This window comes from Poecilia latipinna, unplaced genomic scaffold (assembly GCF_001443285.1).
Source record: "Poecilia latipinna isolate Pla-1442-1.1 unplaced genomic scaffold, P_latipinna-1.0 Scaffold52, whole genome shotgun sequence".
In the NCBI taxonomy this organism is placed as follows: domain Eukaryota; kingdom Metazoa; phylum Chordata; class Actinopteri; order Cyprinodontiformes; family Poeciliidae; genus Poecilia; species Poecilia latipinna.
The window spans coordinates 464,016-485,188 of NW_015112668.1; the positions used below are offsets into that span (position 1 = coordinate 464,016).

Here is a 21,173-nt window from a genome sequence, read left to right on the forward strand (position 1 = left end):
AAAGAGCGAGGCTCCCTCTCACATACAGTGGGAGGGAGAGCAACCGGAACAACAGAATAGAGTCTGTTGTTCTGGATGTGAGAAATTGGTACACAACCCACAGTGCTATCCACTGTGATTATGTCATTTCCAACAACCAAAGAGAAATGAGATTTTTCTTTTTTTTCTTTTTTTTTTTGTCACGTTTTGGAAAAGGCTAGAATAACTTTCCGTCCCTCAGCAAGCTGCTCTGGATCAATACGAAAAGCACGCTCTCTGAGTTAGCTGCTCTCGCTTCCTCACATCCAAAACAGGCCGTGGTGCTCAGACATCCATTGGAACCAGAACCAGTACGGTTGGCGCCTCAGCCACTTTGGTCTTGCGATGCAGCAGGTGAGTCAAGCTCCTGAAGGACGGCGTAGCGCGGAGGAGGAGCTCCTTGAGTCCTGCCCGAAACTCCTGGCGAATCAGGCAGTAGAGCACAGGGTTGAGGCAGCTGTTGGTGTGCGCCAGGCACACGGTCAGCGGGAAGGCGTAGGCCTGCACGTTATAGAATGCCTTGCTAAATGGAACAAGGTCAAACTTTATAAGGACCCCCCAGAGCGTGAGAGCCTGATTGGGCAGCCAGCACAGAAAGAAAGACAGAACCACTATGACAATTGATTTGGTGACTTTGGAGCGCCGGTTCAGACGGCCTTGTTTGGCCTCTGGATCAGCTGCTCCGGTGATGCGACGGCTGAGGATGACTCGCAGCAGGAGCAGGTAGCAGACAGTAATTATGATCAGAGGAATAAGGAACCCCAGCAGGACCTTTTGTAGTTGGTACAGACCCAAAAGAAGCTGTGGATCCCATCTGCCAGAGTCCGGAAAGCGGACCAGGCACAGCTCCTCATCCGACACCTCTGCGCTGGTGGAGTAGATGGCATGTGGCAAAGTAGCCAGCAGAGAGACGGCCCAGATGCCAAGGCTGGTCCACTTCGCCCTGGACGCGGCCGCCCTCCGACTGTGCATCTTCAGAGCCGAGGAGATGGTGTAGTACCTCGCCACGCTCATCGCCGTCAGAAAAAACACGCTGGCGTACATGTTCATGGTGGTGACGGAGCTGATGATTTTGCACATGACCCGGCCAAAAGGCCAGCGGAAGTCCAGCGCCGTGTCCACCGCCCAGAAGGGTAAAGTCAGAACGAACTGCAGGTCTGTGATAGCCAGCCCCATCACAAAGCAGTTTATGGACGACTGCTTCTGCCTGTGGCGGGAGTGGAGCAGATACAGAGCCAGCGAGTTCCCCACCAAGCCCAGAGCGCAGACTATGGAGTACACACACGCTATCATCACACGCACCACCAAGCTGGAGCTGTCCCCTTGTAGTTCCATGATGGATTCCCTGGTGAGGAGCTGCAGCCAGCAGTGCAGCGACAGGTTGCTGGTGGCTGAACCCCCGCTCCCACCTCCAGGGTTGTCCTCCTGGAGCATCTGCTGCTCACATGGCTCTGGGGCCAGTGTTTGGACTTCAGTCTCATTCAGTGGCATGGTTGCACTTTTCTTCTCATATGTCCACAAAAAATCAGGAAGCTGCAAACACGGGCGAGAAAGTTTGCATTTGAGGCATTTGAAGCGTCCCTGTTGCATTAGCTTGTGCCCACGCTCGGACCAAACGCAGATGCAGTCCGCTGCCGCGGCTCTCCCCCTCTCATCTCTTTCTGTCTGACTACTCGCAGCTCGGAGCGCGTCGCGGCCGTTTATAGCTGCCACATGAACGCGCACGGTCCCCATCTCGGAGCGAGACGACTGGAAGAAATCCATCCTCCGATTTCTGCTACATCCGAGTCTCAAAGAAGAGGAGAGTTGGACACTATTGAATATCCTTCGCTAGATCTATATGTTTTTTAAACAGGAACGAGTTTAAAAAGAAAGGAAGAAAAGAATAGAAATGTACAAGTTTTTTTTTTCTTTCTGAGCACTTGCGCAAATGCATTAAGTCCCCGGGTAATTATTGAAAAATAAAATGTCCTCTATATCAACACAGATTGTCGCTAGAAAACAAAACAAAACAAAAAAAAAACAATATGTTATTCATACTTTAAAACTATGAGATTAAAAATGTACAAAACTTACTAACCTGGTTATATGACAAAAATGAAACAGAAACGAACAGAAATTCCGAGGCGAATGTGCAATAGATCAATCAACAAATAAAACCACATATTGGATACATAACACAAAACATATCGAGGGTTGAAGTTAGGGTGGGATTTGTAACTAGACGGTACCATATGGACGGTACACCCTGGTTTGCTTTCAACCAAATTTGAACTTCAGGATGATGGCAGCACCGAGCAGACTCGCTTTTACTGAAACCAGAATAGGAACCCGCAAAAACTGTTTTTTAATTAATTTATTTTATTTTATTTTTATTTTTTGAGAAAACACAGCTGACAATTTTTGAGATTTTAAAAAATTTACAAATGACAAAAATTGAAATCCATGAACACACACACCAGCGAGATAGATAGATTAAAAATTAAACGAACGTCACCGGTTTGGAAACAAACCGGTTATATTTAGGTTTGGTTTATTGTTCTTTGCATCTTTGCGCCTATTCAATTCTATGACGTTATATGTTTATTACAAAATGTGCCAAAATTTAAATAATAAAACGAGCTTTTCATGCGTTTTTGCATGGTGAAACAAAGTTACCAAAGGGGGAAATATGTTTTATTTCCTGAACAGCTCCAAAGGTCACGTTCTGGAGGGATTAATGGATAATTACAAGCGTGGGCAAGCAGAGTGTAATAGAGAGGCTGCTGGGGAAAGGTGAGGTCTGAGTGAGGACCTGCACCCGTTTCTAAATTAATTAATATATTAACTTCCTAAATACACTTTATTTAGAAATTAGGGGAATTCTGACAGTAATTTGCTTGCACTGCAATTTATCGTGGGATATCAGCACGAAGAGGACAATACTAATACACAAAGCATTTCAGATATTTATGAAAAAACTCACAAATATATATATATATATATATATATATATATATATATATATATATGTATATATTATTTCTTTGTAATGGACTACATTGTGGCTACATCAAAAAATGTCAACATAAAAATATGAAAAGGGTTTGAAGGGTAATAATAAGTTTGCAAGGCATTTCAACAACTATATTTACCGCCCTTATAATCCTTCACTGAAAAAACTCTGAACAAATCGAAAGGATGGAAGAGAGAGAGGGAAAAAACTGAATCTGCCCACTTTTAATCCATTGCAACCCACTTGTTGTCATCTTAACAACCGCTAAACTGCTAAATGCTCAGGCAGCAGTGACAGTAGGCCTGGTTTAAAATTTAAAACATTCTAATCTGTGGTGATGAATAAATCTGCACACACTGGGCGGAAGTAGCAAGTGATGTTTTACAAGTTACATACTAAGCCTTTTTAAATTTCTGAAGCAATACACACTGGAGCACAAGTAAGTGATCACTTTGTCCATATGCAAAATTACCTGAGTTCCAAACCAGTACCTGAATTTAAAGTTTTTCTGTCACAGCTATAGTGACTTGCAAAAGTACTTACTTACAATACAATTCACAATGTGTGGCAAGGTTAGAACATTGCTCTTCACAGACACTCCCCGCTCCATCTGACTGATCAGGACTGACTGATTGGGAGCTCTTTTGGAAAAATGCAAAGTTGGTTACGGCATCAGCCTCGCCTCACAGAGACTGCTTTGAAAATGTTGCCACTTTATTTTTATTGCTCTGGCACATACAATTAACATAAGCCACACAAAAATAGTTTGTGAGGAAGCACCTAATTATTTGAAACAAAGACTTTGAGTGAGATGATGTGCGCTGACGTGTCTGCGGGTTCAAATAGCTGAAATAACAACGAAGTGGTTTGGCTGTTCAGAATGAACATGTCAGCTGCAAACAGATGGGCACTTGATCAGGTCATGCTGTGAGCATAAATATTCAAAACGCAGGTTAAACCCGAGCCCATCTGCATCAGTTCACAGAACGCAGAAAAATCTGATAGAGCTCAATATCAGCCCCTCTACACCTTAAGTGTTATACGCTGATAGGTCTCACAATTGCTGCAGCCCCCAAAATGACGGAATAGTTTAAAGCAGCTTATGTGTAAGAGAACGCTGAGAAAATGTTAATGTAAAAAAACAAAACAAAAAATGTTCAATGTCAAGCAAAAGGAGCAGCTGAATACTCAGAGCAGCCAAGCTGGCTTTGGGCAGTCGGGATCACCTTGGGAATCATTAGTATTCCACAGCGGAAATAGGAACAATTTCAGATTGTCATCTGCTAGGCAAATATTTGACGTGGGCTGTACTTTAAGCACACAATTTTGCTGTCAAACATCTCCAGCCACAACTGCAAGGCACCCCTGCTTAAATAACAATTTAAAATGCACACATTTACAAATTTTGCTTCTGCAAAGTTGCATTTGTGTGTGTGTGTGTGCGTGTGTGTGTGGGGGTGTGTGTGTGTAGGTGTGTGTGTGTGTGTTCGAAACCCTTTAAGATGTCTTTAATTGGATTTGCTTCTCAAATTGCTTCGCCTTGTTTAATTCAGCGAAGGCGACAGCTCCGTTTAATGTGACTCCATAACACTTCTATCGTTAAATGTTCTTCAGATGCTGTTACATGCCTTGCTGATGCCTGTATTTGTATAAATACTCTATAGGTATTTGTAAAGGCTGGAAGAAATTCTGTGACACATGTTTTATCATTATTTTTTTTTTTAATCAAGGTTCAGTTCCAGCGCTGTTGGGAGTATCAGGTTCTGGAGTGGCACATTTAACAAAGCCTTCATCTATGTTGTTTTAAGTGTGTTTCTCTTTTGACACTCACCTCCAGCAACACTCACTGCATTCATGCCTAGGCTTCATCTAAGTTTAATGAACAAAGATAATGCTTACTACTTTAAATTACACAAGAATCAAGGTCTGATATACGAGACCTGCTCACTACACATCCTTTCTTAAAAGGGAATAAAGATGCTATGACCTATAATGCCAAAAGTAGCCACTTGTCTGCTTTCACACGAACTTGAGTGACATTCCAATTTGTTTCAACACTGTTCCAGGAAGGTTTTTCCACAAGGTTTAAACCTTGTGGCAAAACCTTTTTTTTTGTAAGAAATTGTACACCTTCTTCCAGAAGTTGGAGCACAGTCATGTTGAATCAGAAAAAGAGCTATCTCCAAGCGGCTCCATCAACACTCAGAGGATTAAACCATCTTACAGTGTTTTCAGACCTACTTATGTGAATCGGTGGAGTTTGTTACCTTGTAATTTCACTTTCTTTGCGCTGTGATTAAACTCAAAGCATAGCAAAAACTGTCACTAAAATCCACATAAGTACCTTCGATTTGCTTACAGGTCAGGTTTTTCTGGATCGGTAATAGCAAATATAAATACAGAAAGCAGATGCTGTGATCTGACCTGATAGAAAACACAGATAATTTAATTGGACTGTTTAATTGTTTCTTGATACTATTTCATATAAAATGATCAGAGAAGTAAATCAAATGACTTTTAGAAGAAAAAACGTTTTTTTTTCCTGTGTTCTAGTTCCTTCACAATATTAACTGCAGTGTCATTTAAATAAATGTTAGTCTTAATATCACTGTCATACAGATTGAAACAGTAAAAAAAAAAAAAATTGAGTTTACAAAGTAGTGCTTTAAATCATTCTTTTGGTGTCCATGACTACCTCCTAAAACTTAATTAAATATTACTCTTACACGGAGGTTGTAGTAATATTTTTATTAACATCTTGTTAGGGTTTTAGTTTACTAAGCGACCAAACAACAAGTGGACAAAACATTTTGACCACCTCCAAACACTAACAAAGCAAAAATGGGTCACCATCGGTAGGGATTCACTCCAGAAGGTGATATCCATTATGTCAATGCAAATTACAAAAAAAAAAAAAAAAAAAAGTTGAGTCTTTATATTGTGTATAATCTTGATGCACACAAGCCTTTCATAGCAGTAAAATGTTTGTTAGTGAACTTCAGTATGCCATAGCAAACAACAGTGCAGCAAAAAAAACAAAAAAAACCCCCAAAAAAACCAAAAAGTGTAAAGCTTGTGGCCTCGACTCTGCAGGGCACCTAAATTCAGGGAACACGTTGCTGAGCTGCCTGGCTCCAGAGCTGACTCTAAATGTTTCCTCCTCATGGTGAGTTGTTTGCTCTGCTGAAGGGTGACGGTGCTCTCGCCCTGGAAGCAGTTTAGACACGCTGATCACAGGCAGCGGTAATTGTGGTGACATTCAGACACTGCCACAGCATCTGCGCCCTCGTGGCTCATTCAAATGGCTCTATCCCAGGTTAACGCGAGCTTTTAAAACATTTCACGTTTTAAGAGCTTCTATTTTGATCTCGAGGAATATGTCGTGTCAAGGTTAATTCTGTCAAATTTAACAGGGAGGTGACTGTGGCAACAGTTTGTCGGTGATAGGTATGTATGCTGTCACTTGTGATTTTTCACGTGTAATCACTGTTAAATGGCCTGTTATTATAAATCAATTGGCTCATGACAGTTTTGTCCTCATTTGAAGTTCTTCTTTGAGTCGGTCAAGGTAAAGCTGAAAGTCGTTCGGAGCACAGCCAAGTGTTCGTTCAGTTTCGAAGATGTTTGTCTGCAGCGATTTGACTTCCACTGTCAGACAGATTTAAATAAGATTTATAACAACGGCTCATGTGCTGGGATTTTATCTTTAATCAAGGGGATCCAATAAACGTGTGGGATCTTAAAAAGTTTTCTAGTGGCACTTTTTCCATCGAAATTTCTTCCATTCCTTTTCATTAAAGAAGCATCCACCTTTGTTCTTATTCCCCCCATTGATTTTATCATTAAGATGAACGTTTAATTAAATTCTTGCCGTTTTCCATCCAATTGATCAAGCTCACCAAACAATACATGATCAATGGTCAAAAGGTCCGTCTCATTTCCGTATTTCTGCAGAGTTTCAGAACACTTAAAATGTACATATATTACGTTATGCACTGCATAAATTCACTCTGATGGGGTGGAAATGCATTCTTATCATCTAATTTCTTCAAGCTTAAAGCTGCTTAGCAGTCATTGTTTATAAGGAGATTGCATTAAGAGTGAACCTTTATAAAGTATCTACTTGATTAATGACATTATCTCCTCCAGCTTCACGGTGAACATGGAAACCTTCATTTTAAGACAATCTACCTACAGACAATGTCGATGACAATTTCCTGAGCTGGGCAGCAGAGGTGGAAATATATTGCATAAAAAAGTAATTGGTTTATTTAAAAAGAGAATTTTGTGATGTTCTTTTTCTTTCCGAGAGTGAAATTATCCACAGTGAAACAAGTCCCATGTGAATTGAAAAGCCACTCGCGAGGAAGAAGCCATTGTCCAAGAAGCAAAACAAAACAACAGTTTTACACTTTGCACCTGCACTGATGGGAAAAGTGTTTTTTATTTTTCCCTGGAGGTGTGATGAAATAAAAGTCAAAGTGTTCAGCCCATAATGACCTTGGTTACGTTTGAACTTAAAAGCAGCAGGAAGTCTGAGAAACAACACCTGATCTGAGACGTACATCATCATGGTTTGTGAATTTCTTGCTACAGGATTCACTGGTTTTACTTCACAAAAAAGTATTTCTGTGATCAAGAAGGCCTGTAAACATGACCTAGTCACACCAGTTCTGTTTGGATCAATGGGCCAAATTCCAACTATTGTGAGAAGCTTGTAACACGGTCCGGCTGAGGTGGGAGTGTTTCTCAGTGAACAACTGCAGGGCTCAGAGACTCCGACACCACCTGAAGTTTAGGGCAGAACAAAGACAAAGTTGGCCTTAAATTACCTCAAATAAATGAGGCTTCTCGACAGTAGATCTTCCTCTGAAATCTTTGCATTTCTTATATAGTGTTGAGTTAAACTACTGTCTACTTTAGTGCTACTTATGCATGCAATGAGCTCCCTCAACCCAATGTGCAATAAAGCATTCTTCACAGAGCTTCATTAAGAAACACTTTTGATCCATTACTCTCTTTTTTTATTTTATTCTTTTATGTGACATATAAATGTGAGTTAAGAGTAATTTGCATGCCCGAATGTGAAACTGTTAGTGGACTGGATCCTCGTCTCTTAACCAATTAAAGAGACGGTAGAATAAGTTTAACTTAAAAATGTTTCAGACTCCTGGAAAACAAAAGTTGACAAAAAAATTAGTAATAGAGATGCTTAGTGGATTCATCTCCTTCTTTCTTTATTGAAGAAATAATAATTTGGTAAATACAAAAAAAAAATAAATAAATAAAAATCCCTGTCTATTTCAGAGCTGCACCATGACAAAAAAAAGTCAATTAGTAGATTAAAAAAGAAGATTAGGGGTCACTTTGATTGGCATTGGGAGAGCGACCCCAAACGTTCACTCTTGACTAACCGATCTCAGCGGGATCCCTCTCGGCTAACCTGAAACATCGCTAATCAAAGAGATGGTTCAGGGTCCTGATTAGAGAAGCAATTGGCGGAGAGACATTCACCCTGATTACAGACCGAGCAGGGAAGAGTAAAACAAAAGAGGGAGAGACAAGAGAGAGAGAGAGAACGAGTCAGCAAGCACAGTAATTGCTTATCACTTCTTCTGAAGGTTTAAACTGAAGTATTTTTATTTATTTTTTACTGTGAGAATAGTCAGTAGAATAAAAGAACCGTTTGTTTGAATGGCATCTGAGGCAAAGTGGTGTTGAATGTCACCCAAAAAAAAAAATAATATAACAATGGAGGAAGGTACGAAAACCTTGAGATGATTCATCAGTCAGACTTTAGAGCAAAATGTCTGACTGACTTGCTGACGCTTCCACGTCAATGTCAACATGAAGAATAACAAGAAGAGAGAAATGATCACAAGACGTCGTTTTCCTAATCGACTGACTGAGAACCCATTCGAACTAGTAAGACGGCCAAAGCGTTTAAGACAGTTTAAGACAATTTTTGTCAATCGATTCAACTTGGTGAAGTTAAACACAGCTCACTCTTTTTTTTATTTTTCTTTAAATATGTGTCACAACACCAATTACATGCTACATTATCGCAGGAAAATCACAAGAGATTTGCCGGTAAATGTGCCAGGAATTAAACCCAGACATGCTCTGTGGTTGCGGTTCACACACACCGGCTTCCCAGCAGGAGACTCTCTGCTGGAGGTTTGTTCTGACAACTGGAAATATTCACTCCTGGCTCTTGGGTAACGCGTACGGCGGCAGGACGTGGTGCAAAGAGTCTGTTGTGGAAATCAAAGTGTTTTGTTTGCTGTATGTCTGGAATAGCTGATGAGGCTCCCTGTCTGTTTGTCATAATGAATATTTTTGTGGTGTGTATGAACGCATCTGCAATGCTAACAAAGTGGGTGGAAAGGAAAGGTTTAGCTTAGAAGTAAAGAAGTGTAATTAGCAGCTTTAGTTTTTTTTTTTTTGTTATATTCTAGAGTTATTACAAGGTAAGTACAGCACCATATACTTCTGGCATAACACTTCAACAGAAGATTCTGTTTTTATAAACCTTTCGGTCTACGCTCTTACTGTGTGTTTACATTTGCTTCTCTGCTAGAATGCGAATTTCTGCCCTAATTTCAATTTTTTTTTCTGTCTCTTAACTGGTTTTCTTAGTATTATCCTTTAATCTACTGTTTTATCAATACAGACCAGTTCTCTGGATCCTAAGAATCTGATGTGATCCGTGGTTGACAAAGTGTTGTTTAGGATAAAAAGGGGAGCTAATTAACTTGCTAACTATCCTGACCTTGAGCAGGTTAAGCCCAAACCATAGTGATCTACTTCCTGTTCTGAAGACAGGAAATTTTTGGTTTTATTATAACACTGTCTTTCTTCTTATCACTCTTCCAGAGGCCTGATTTGTGATAGTTGTACACTAGATTCTTTCACTTGAGCTGGAATCCTCTGATTGTTTTTTTTGTTTTTTTCTTACCTGACCAGTCGGTTTCATCCTGGCCATCGCCTTCCGAATGTGCTTGGTTCTAATCTTGTTACACTGCTGCATCTGGGATTTCTCCCAATGATTTCTCCTGTAGAATTTCAACCAGGCCACTGAGCGAACGGAAGGAAAAGTTGTAAACAATGACACTGATTTTCCGTTTTGGAACTGTAGTCTTCTTGTAGTTTTAGCAACAGTAGTGGAAGAAATGAACAAAATCATTCAGTTCATCTTGGCCACACTTCCAAATGTTGAATTAACATTAACAGCCATGTTCAGATCAGCACTTCTCTCTTCACAGTGGAGGACGCAGGCGATTTCATAGCTGGCACATTACATACATCACGGGTAAAGTTAGCTGTTGGGTAAAATGTAATACCTCAAAAGAGTCTACGCCTCCAGGAAGCAATTGTTTATGAGCAGCCGAGAGCCCAGACACTTCTGTGCGAAGCAAAGTTTAGTTTGGTCTTTGCCAGGCTAAGACAGATTAGGTAGAATGTCGTGTCTTGGTAGATTTGCAGTTGTGATTTGCTCTTCTCATTTTCATTTAGCAGACTGAACAGTGTTCACTAAAGTTTTCTACCAAACCTCTGAAGAATTCACAGATTCTATTTCTATTTCTACTAAGACCAAGTTGCACTAGTTTTACTCAGTTTTCTAGCAAGTTGAGCCATTTGCATCGGATTATATTCGGGGAATATTAAAGTACAGAAAATTAAATGTGAATGCATGCCACACTTTCCAGATTTTTCTTTGTAAAAAAAAAAAGTGTTGAAATACTGAGTCATTTTACTTTGACTTTGCACATTTGTGAAACCTGGTGCTGGTTTATCACAATTAAAAATGAAGGGGATAACACCTTTGCAAGGTTTTTTATTACCAAGTAGATAAATACAGTTAATATGGACTTTTTATTTGCATGCTCACAGTTCAGTGACCTCGGTGTCACGACATTTATCAGTAAAATTTAAATTTAGACCCTGATGGGTGTCAAGAAGATCTGAAATGATTTTATTCATTTTGTCTTCAGTATTACTCTGTCCTTCTTTATGTATCATTACAGTCTGTCAACTCCTTTATTTCTTAAAATGCAAAATATCAAAAGGGATCGACCTGTTTTTATTTAATTCAGTAACACGTACAGTTTACACAGTGGAGCCGCATATTAAACACGGGCTTGCTTCCTTGAAGCTAAGTCAACCCGGATGCTGAAAATGTCAGTGTGTCATATTGAATTGTGACCAAAGTGGCAGTGAAGGGAAGAACCCTTTCATCCCATCACTGTGTGGTTAGCGAAGACGGGTCAGATTACATGTGGAAGCCCTGGAAACCACCTTCCTCCAAAAAGCAAATATGTCAACATATCACTCAGGGAGTGCAAAGTCTGACTCATTAGATAAGAGGTCGTCTGTCCCACCTTTGGCCCAGTTTTCTGTCCGTCTCTCCCACTCATCCTTTCTGGGTTTGCCCTTTGAGTGACTGCCTGTCTAGAAATAAGATCTTTTAAAGGCAGAACTCAGACACGACAGAGAGAAATGCAGCACCGCACGCTCAGAGCGACTTTTTTTTTTAATTAACAAAACAAATTTTCATCAGAGCATTTCAAAAACAATCACATTGCTTTTCCGCTTCTAATCTGATGCAAATTCGCTCGCAGCTGAATCTAAGCTGTTGCTATCTATTTTTTAACAAACGGATAACAAAACTGACCCGTAGCTTCAAAAAATTAGCTGTTTGAATCAATATTTTACAAAACCATGTGGCGACACTCGTTCATTTACTGAGACATATTCATATTGAAGTGTTTGTCAAAGACATAAGCGAGTCACGTCAATCACATCCATGTAAGATTAATATCCTCTTTCAAATAAAAAAAAAAGACAAATAAGAAAAAAAAAAACACTAAATACAGTGGATATAAAAAGTCTTAGGCACCCCCGTTCAAATGTCTTACTTTTTTTTAAGTAAAAGGACGAGACGAAAAGGAAAAAATAAAATAAAATTCAAAATATTTTCAGCAACTACTGCTTGAATGAGAAAACCTTCAAACTAATCCTTGAAGCTGAAATCAGAATTTCAGCGCTCTGTCTTCTACGGTCCATTGCCTTGATACATCTTGACGTGGCAATACCGGCCTACTCCACCTTGCAAAGTTCTCTAAATCTGTTGTATTGTAGGACTTCTTTTGTCCGCAACACCTCTTCAACGACCCCCACAGAGTTTCTGTAGCTCTGTGTTTCTAAAACTGACATTTTTTACACTAAACCCGTTCATTTCATCCTGGCACCAGAAGGAAACGCAGCCACTCATGCTTGTGGCGAAGAAGTAATCCTACAACTCCCTTGGCTTGAATCGATTCGTCGACAATGTTTTAGGAGTTTTACGGGTGAGATGACTTTTGAGAACCACTGTATGTTTCAAGGGTAAAACAGGAAGGATCAAGAGTAAATTTCCCCGTCTGTGTAAACAAAAGTCCATGACAATTCTCTCCCTTATCATTAGCAGGACTGATTTAATCAGGGCAGATTTTGTCATTTCTTACATGTCGTCGGCATGGGGTTGTAGCCCAGTGGTGCGATGGGGATTCAGAGTCACAGTAGCTATGTTGCCGGTAATTGGGTCTACATGGAAATGACTGCTTCCATCTTCCTGACTGCTATTCAGAGACACGGAGTCCAAGCCGGGCTGTTCCTGTTCTTCCGGAAGCTTCTTCTTCATTGTCAGGTCTGTGATGTCTCCCAATCCCCGCTCCTGGGGGAAACGCTGGTTCAGTGGGTCTGATTCATCCTCGGCAGGGAAAGACGGGTCGATAACACCCATCACACGGGAAGCCTGGAGGTTCTGTAGGGACCGTGACTGGACTGGAGGAAGAGGAGACAGAGGAAGAAATAAATAAGGTTAAGCCTCTTTGGGGCCCTGCTTGTTATTATGCTTTCATAACCGTGGACTGTGGTTGACGAGCGTGTGAGCGCGTTTGCCTTGGCGCAAAGTTGCGAGCATGTAAAACGCCATCTTGAGACATCAAAGGCTTTAAAAGTTTTAAGACTTTCTACTGTAACAGATTCTGAAAGCACTGTTAAAAAAGTAAAATACAATAAAATTTTTCCAGGGTGAAAAGGATGGTAAGGAAAATCAAGTCTGATCCTTTTTTACCCCGGCCTCTCTTTTGTTAGAGGTCTTTCCTCCATGAAATGCTAAACGCCATAAGGTCCAGCTGATGTTACTGCCACCTCCAGGACAGGAACTGGCTGGCTGCTGTGCACACCCTGCATGGTCTTTCTCATATTTATATTTTACCCCATGCAGTGTACCCTCATCATCTATGAAAACTGCAGGTAGTACTTCTAATGTCATCCCTTCTGTAATGGTTTTCATACAGACACTCTCTTATGACGGCCGGGTTTGTGAAATCCACGGCTGAACGATGTCCTTGCAACAAGTTCTTCCCACCTGAGCTGTCAATCCCTCCAACTCCTCCAGAGTTACCATGTGGGTTTTGGCCGCTTCTCTGAATAATGCAGTCTTTACCAGACCTGTCTGTTTCTTTTAAATGGCTTGTTTCCAGGTTTGAACAGTACAATGCTAATGCATTTTAGATTTTATTTATGAAGAAAATGTTCCAATGCGTAACCAAGTGTAATGTTCTTCCCTCTTCAAAATTGAACACAGCACATGTAAAATTCATTGAACTTTTTGGTTGTTACGCAAAGAAACGTAAGAAAGTTCAGGCTAACTTTGAAAGTCATTGTAACAGAGCATGCCGTTTTGTTTGCCTGAGATTCTAACAATGTCCTCTGCTGCGATTGAAACATGCTGGATTATTAAACTCACTTCTGACTGGACTGAAGTCACTTTGGCTGACCTTCGAATCAGAGAAAGGCTTGAGACTGGGGACCAGGATCAAACAGAAGGACAGCAGAAGCACCTGGAAAGTAAAAAGTGAAAACAAGAGCACAGAGATAGAAAATGATGCTGTTTTGTTTTTTATATTTTTCTGCTTTGGAGAGAATAATACTGTACGTGTTTTCTATTGTGTGATGTAGTTTTTCAGCAGTGAAAGAGTTCTGTAAGTGGAGGCCTATTTCACTGTTGTGGGCAAATTGACTTTTGCTTATACGGTGCATTTTCCTTCAAACGGAAACGTTGCTTTTCAGTTCACATGTCGTTGCTATGAGCATTTATGCTTTCCGGTTTAGAGAAAGCCATACCAGTACACATGTCCCAGTCTGGACTGGCTTGTTGGATGAGTTCATGACCAGAGCTTGCAGCCTGCGGAGCTGCTCCATTAGAGACCTACAGAAAGACAGAAGGAAAAAGGAAACCCAAAGAGAACGGCCAGAGAGAGTCAGAGAAATCAAATGTCCTAACAAATTGGAGCAGAAGAAAGGGCTGGAAAATAGAAGTTCAATTTAAAAACCACTCACATGTTGCATTTTTCCAGCTGGGACACCTTTCTTTGCAACTCCTGGTTGTGGGCACTGCAAGTAGCCATGCTGGAGGGAGAAATTAACGGAAACAGTACGACAGGTCATTTCGAGAAAAAAATAAATCCAGAAGAACTGCGTACTTAAATCTAGTCAAATTTTCCAATATAACATTGAGATTTGGATATGTTTTCCTTTCCTAAACAATAACCTCACTGGGTTCTCGTCAAGTCTTGATTTTGTAAAAATTGTTCCTGACACCTACAACGAACTGAGTTGATAAAGATAATAGAAATAAGTTATTCTAATGGTTAGTTTTTATGTATTATTTTCCCCATTCCAGCTGTCTGTTAAGAGAAACAGGCTTCTTTGTGTGATATTTATTCCCCAGGCATATCAAGTGTGCCTTGATGGATTTTGCTTAAAATTATTATTTCCTCGCCTGCACATTTTTGCCAATAAGTGTGTGGCGGTGGGACAGATTGAAATTCTTGAAATTAATTCCCTCCATTTTTTACAGACAAGCTAGACAGCTGTTGAAATGCTAAATCGCATCCTGATTTAGGATGCATGTTTCAATGTGCTGGAGTTTGACTGATGTGCTTTGTCCTCCCAAAGCTGACTGTTCTCAGGGAGCTTCACGGCCTCAAAGCTGATTGATTCGGGAAATATCTGTGAATAATTCTTCCGAAAATGCTAAAGAGCAGCAGCCGTCCTCTAATTGTTCTCCGTTTGAATCCCCCCCATCGAAACCTTCCTACCCGACTCGACCCAGACTCTTCAACTTGTAACTCGTTGCTCTTTACTTGATAAGGTCTGCAGTGAGTCGTAATAGGTCCAAGAACTACTGTCATGTTTTGGATTTAACTTAGCCTTGACGTTTGGTGAAGAAGCGCTCCAGAGGTCTAGTTTGTCTGTATTAAAGGTTAACACATAATTTCCCCCCCCCCCAGACTTAACTTAGGGAGGGGAAAAAAGTCAGCATCGAACCGAGCCGATGATGATGATGTTGATGATGCAACATTTGCGTTAAGTAAAAACAGACAAAATCTTTTAAGACGTGATAAAAGTATAATAAATATAATAAATTAATCATTTCAGAAATGTTATTTTATTTTTATTAAGATTCAAAAAAAAAAACAAAAAACTCATTGTCATTCATGTTGTTGCTGGCGTGTAACTCGGCGCCTCACCGGCTCTCCAGCCCATCAATATACTCCTTCTTCTTCTTCCTGCTCTCCTGGGCAGACTGCTTATTACGAATCTTCCTGCGTATTTTCTTCAGAATCCTTTCCTCATACTGAATGACAGAGGACACAATATTTACATTTTCAGGCCCGAGCAGACTGGACTCAAGAGTGAGGTAACTCACAGCAATTTACCTTTGTGAGCGGCAGCTGGGTGGGCAGGGTGACCCCCTCCTTGGCTAAAAGCTTCTTTTCATCATCGTTGAGAATCAGTTCTTGGATGGACTTTGGGGTTGGCTGCGGGGGCTGATGGCAGTAAAAACGTATAAAAACAGAAGGAAAAAAAAAAGAGAAGTTATAAATATCACAATTGCTGCAGGATTACATTTCTCCCACCATCTGCAAAACCTCTCCCTCTCGCTAGAGGCTCACAGGAAGTAGTTTAATGAGTGCAGAGTATCAGGCCACTTTCATCACCCTCATTTCATGGCCACTTCAAAGCAATTATGGTGTGAGAATCTGAGCTGGATTCTGCCACTCTCTCCTTCATCTTATTAAACCGGGGTGGGAAGATGAGATCAACACGCAGAATGAGCCGAAATCTGTTTCCTCTGAGCACCTTCTGGATTTGCAAACAGGTATTCTGTCTGCGCCCGATCTCTACTCGGTGACATTAACAAGAAATGAGCGAAATGTGTGATGATGGCGCAACAAACCGTTTCCTCTATAAAAACCAGATTTTTCGTAACTGCAAAAGTTTCCTCGAATAAATGAGGTCGAGTCATGAGGGGATTGTCACGTTCAGGAGGCTCAAGGAAAAGATCGACCTCCACACAATGCTAGCTAACTCAGATCTTTGGGTTACAACTCCCCTCTGAAAACAGCCCCTGTGTTTGCTGCATATTCAGCAGATCCTTCCAAAAATAGCAACAAAACATGAATAAAAACAGGGATCTAATTTGCATTCCAAAGGCCTTTCTTTGGGAATCATGTGCGTTCCAATGGTTGTTTCCGCCAAAGTACACAATCGTGCAGAAGAAAGCCTAAACAAGGTCAGAATCAAACAGCAATTTGATGCCCAAACCCCCTCCCCGCCGTACCACCTGTATCAACTCCGCTGACTCTGCCAAACAGACCCGCGGCTGCACCTACCGGCTCTGGTGTGCCAGACAGCAGCAGATCCTTGACAGTCAGAGGGAAGCCAGATGACAGTGGTGGTCGCTGTGCATCTGATAGATACTGCGAGATTCTTGCTCTCCCCATTGGAAAGCCGAGCTCCCAGCCATCTGCTCCCACACAGAGAGGCAAACATTGATCAGACAGCCAAGAGACGAGAAAATATGGTGTAAAAAAAATGCATAAAAAAGACACAAGCACTGTAGTTTTGTCTTCCTGGGTTAAACAATACATGAGTTACAAATTACCTTCAATGCTTGAAATATGCACTGTTTTATTCCATTGGTCCAAAATACGTACTTATCCCAGGTATGTTGTCAACTACTGTGCAATATTTCAGTTTTATAAGAGGAGTGTTTATATTTTTGTGATATAAAAAAGATGAATCTAAGAAGTGGTATCAGTGCCAGACTCATTTAAGCTTTTTTGTTATTAGTTTTCATAGGTGTCAAGTCTCATTTTGACTCCTCCAAATGTTCTTCTGGTCACTGTGGACAACCATCTCAACTTCCGTCTTCTCTGACCATAACAATTTTCTCTTAAAGGTGCAAATTTCTGTCAAGCTTAGGGTTATTTCTTTTGTCCATGTGGTTGGTAAGCAGCAGCAGCAGTTCATGATATCCTGAACATCTGTCCCAATTTGCCAGTTCTCACATGGAGCTTTGGTAAATCACTGACTTAAATTTTATGACAAATGTATGGACATTTCCAGAAGTCCAATTTCAGTGAGCTTTATTTGGTAATTCACAACTTCCTATTTTAAATATAATGCTGCACTATTTCCCGTTTCAATAACAATATGGCTACTTTTCTAATTTCGCTCTCGTCTACAGCCACAGAAACAATTGTAAAGGTTTAAAACAACTGGAACTTTTACAAACAAGACCAATGAGCATCCATGTTTAGTTTTCCCATCATGCACAGTGAAGAAGATGCTAAGCAGGTGCTGAGATTATTTAACTGCAGTAGAAGAAGAAATCACTTAACATCATTTATACATCTTTAACAGGGGTGCCAATGAAAATGGAGAGTGCCCTCAAAAACAATTTTTTTTAGCTGTTGGTGAGAGGAAATTCATTTACTTAACATGCCCTTCTTGAATTTAGTGGTGTATTAAAGACAAAGATCAGATCAACAAAACAAATTGTATCAAATTTATCAACATGAATTCAAAAATTACTTGGATCAGAGGAGACATTTGCTTCTAGGACTGCTTTGGCTCGTAGTGCTGCTCCAAAAAAGTGTGCGTCTGGAGGGCTTTCAGGGCGCTGAGGACTGTCCATCTGGTCCGATGGAGGGTCCTCACTGATCCCACTGTCACTAGGCGATGGGGACCACAGCGGTGAGGCTGACACAGAATCACTGCCGCTCAGAAGGGCATTGAGAAAGTCATCGTCCGCTTGTCCAGCTGGCTGTGGCATCTGTTTGGTAAGAGAAAAGAAAAAAAACATAATAAAAACCAACTGCTAGCGTTAGGTGGTCCTTGTGGCAACATAACACAAAGAGAGATGAGACAATGTATTGAAGGCAAAATCTAGGCAGCATATAACGATGGAAGCATGCTTTTTTGTAGAGTTAATTAGAGATGCAACAGCCTCACAAACATTTGGCTCCTGAAATGGCAGGCTGGGAGGGATGCCATGCTCTCCTATTTCCTCGTGACGCAGGATTCCGTCGTTTTTATCAAACAGCCAGTCGAGCAGCTCTGAGCAGTCAGAACCCTGCAATTAAACATTTCAGGACATTTTGTCTTTTGTCGTCTTGTATTTATAGAAGCAAAACAAACAAACAAAAAAACAAATAATGGATGTATTATTCTACAGATGTCTACATTTATCTATGAATCTCTTTGATGAAATTATTTGATAGATATTACTTGGAAAACTGAAGATGTTTTTCAGTTTTCGATTAAAGTTCAATCTCCCTTTGAGCTTGAGCTTTTCCTTTGTGGGGCCTTCCAATGAAAAACAACATTTATCTGACCAAATATATAGTAGAAAAACAATATATCTGCGTACCTGCTCTGGGTAGTACTCTGTGGATTCCATGTTTGGGTGAAATCTCCAAAACTACCGAATCCCCGTCAAAATATCCACGCTTCTTCGCTGCTTTCGTTTAAATCCAAGCTTTCGGTTCCTCTAAAGATTCCCCACTATATTTCTCAGCTCCTCTGCTTAGGTCCAGAGTTCAAACTCCAACACAACACACCCAGCTGACTGGCCAGTTTTATCGTCATTGGACACACAAAGAGATATCAGCAATCTAATTTGCAGCGCAGAGTACACAACTCATTAACTTAACAAGCTGGTCAGTCTGGAGCCTGAGGATATGAAATCTCCAGTAAGAGGAGATACACCAGAAAGAGCAAAGTCTGGAGCTTCCTTTTTTTCTTCTTCTTCTTCTTTGATAGTGCACTGACACAATAGGCTCTGACCTTTCGTCCAGATTTGTAACACAATATGGACACAACAAGTGGCTTCCTTTGAAATCCAGCAATCAAAACAAGTAGTCATTAGGAAGGTTTGGTTGAATACAATTGACAGTTTTATTAATATTGTACAGATAATTAGCTGCTGAAAACAAGTTTGGCTGAGTGTCCTTGCGTTTGTTTAACAACAGCTGAGGTGCAGATGCAAATTAGAGCAATTAGTTTCCTATACTAGCATGCCTTATCGGGTTTAAAATGTCAAGAAAGTAGTTTTTCTCCATTCGAAATGCTTTTCATCAATTCATTTTCAGGTTTCACCTTAGTTTATTAAAGATTGCAAACTTTTTTTCCATTATGTATTTATTTGGGTATTTGTTGTAGCTGTCAGACAAAATAATAATAATAATAAAAATTAAAAATTAAAAAAAAATTAAAAATTAACCATGCTAACTTAATTATCATAGTTTGTTTTGTTATTAAAAGTCATAATAGCATAAGGTAATGAAATGAAATATAAGACTGAATATTAAGTTGCTGTGGAACATAATTATCTTACAGGGTGTGAATATAAAGTAAATCACACAGACATCCACAATGTCTTCACCACTTAAAGTGCATTAAGCATTTTATCTGACTGCATGTTGTGGTCAATTTAAATTATCCCTGGTGCCCTGCTAAACAAATATATTCATACCAATAAGATGTTTTATGGATAAGTGAGAGTCACGACTGATTTCCATCTCAAAGATGATACATTAAAGAAATACTCAAAAGCAGGAACAGTGACTGGAGTATAAAAATTCAAATCAACAGACACCTAAAGGCGCATTATGGAAATGTTGTGGATTCAGGCAGCTGAATGAAAACATCCATATTTTTTTCATTTTGTGTTTTGTGAATATATTAGGGATGTAAATTTAATGCACTGATTTTGATTAGTTAATTATAGAGAGTTTAACTAGTTTAAAAAATTTAATGCAACTCATCAGCGGTGGTCAGAATCAGTGATGAAAAACAGAATGGATGAAAACTTTCAAAGTTAATCAGTCAAGGCTAATCTAATAATAATTCTTCTTCTTCTTCTTCTTCTTCTTCTTCTTCTTCTTCTTCTTCTTCTTCTTCTTCTTCTTCTTCTTCTTATTATTATTATTATTATTATTATTATTATTATTATTAAAAGTTAAATATTGTAACTTTTTTCTTCAGAGGTGCTGTAGGAAACTTCTCAAAAGGGTCTAAATGCAGTGAGTTGCTGCTGTGTGATTGGCTGATTCTGAACAAGGGAACCTAATTAAGTAACTATTAAATGTATTTATTTTTAGTACTAATTTAGTACTTATTTTTAGTACTTTAGTACTATTCCTAAGGAATAGTTTCCAATAATATTTTGAGTGAGACTTCCAATAAGTCTCACTCAAAGTTTTTCCAGTAAATCTTAAGATGTCATCCACATGGAAAAGGTCCAAACCTAAAATTACCCAGAAACCCAAAAGGACCAAACCACAAGAAGAGAATACAATAACTTAAGCAGTTTATCCTCATACTTTATGAGGATCTGAACAATTAGATAAAGACAGGATCTGTCAATACAGAGCCTGCCTTGTAAGAAGGAAACCAGGAATTACATGAAGCAACTACCATCATTTCCGCAGTGGAGAAAAGAAGCTCAGTAGTTGAAATTTATTTAAAAATAAGCTTTTTTGAAATAGCATTTCTAGCTTGGCAGAAACACTAATAGTAAAACCGGTCATCTGGTTGTGTAGTGTCAGTGTCCTGTAATGACTGTTCTAAGTTTTCATAAATGCGGCATCGTGTAATCATTATTGCCTCGTTATCTGATGAGTAAATAGCTCCAAAGGGCAAAACCTCTCAAATTAAATCTCTGGTTAAAAAGGAGCTAGTGTATAGCTTTTACTTTCTCTGTTAATTCATCAATTAATTTATTTTAATTTTGGTGAAACTACAGCTGCTCTGAAAGAGA

General features: G+C 39.8%; 2 protein-coding genes across 3 annotated transcripts; both read right to left on the minus strand.

Moving 5' to 3' along the window:
- Positions 1 to 167: 167 nt before the first annotated feature.
- rxfp3.2b (relaxin family peptide receptor 3.2b) lies at positions 168 to 2,385 on the minus strand. Its single transcript, XM_015051961.1, has one exon. It carries the CDS (start codon positions 1,780 to 1,782, stop codon positions 304 to 306), a length of 1,479 nt encoding a protein of 492 aa, XP_014907447.1. The 5' UTR covers positions 1,783 to 2,385; the 3' UTR covers positions 168 to 303.
- A 9,128-nt stretch (positions 2,386 to 11,513) lies between these two features.
- Positions 11,514 to 19,039, minus strand: creb3l3a (cAMP responsive element binding protein 3-like 3a). Of its 2 annotated transcripts, none has more exons than XM_015051977.1 (10): positions 18,783 to 19,039; positions 18,365 to 18,485; positions 17,945 to 18,185; positions 16,741 to 16,874; positions 15,784 to 15,894; positions 15,595 to 15,701; positions 14,402 to 14,470; positions 14,186 to 14,270; positions 13,809 to 13,902; positions 11,514 to 12,838 (listed from the first exon to the last, which is right to left on the minus strand). In XM_015051977.1, the coding sequence occupies exons 2-10, from the start codon at positions 18,404 to 18,406 to the stop codon at positions 12,516 to 12,518; spliced, it is 1,206 nt and encodes a 401-aa protein (XP_014907463.1). In that variant the 5' UTR covers positions 18,407 to 18,485; positions 18,783 to 19,039; the 3' UTR covers positions 11,514 to 12,515. The 2 variants fall into 2 exon arrangements, with proteins under 2 accessions (XP_014907463.1, XP_014907456.1); XM_015051970.1 differs by having other exon boundaries at positions 18,369 to 18,485; positions 18,783 to 19,038.
- Positions 19,040 to 21,173: the final 2,134 nt, after the last annotated feature.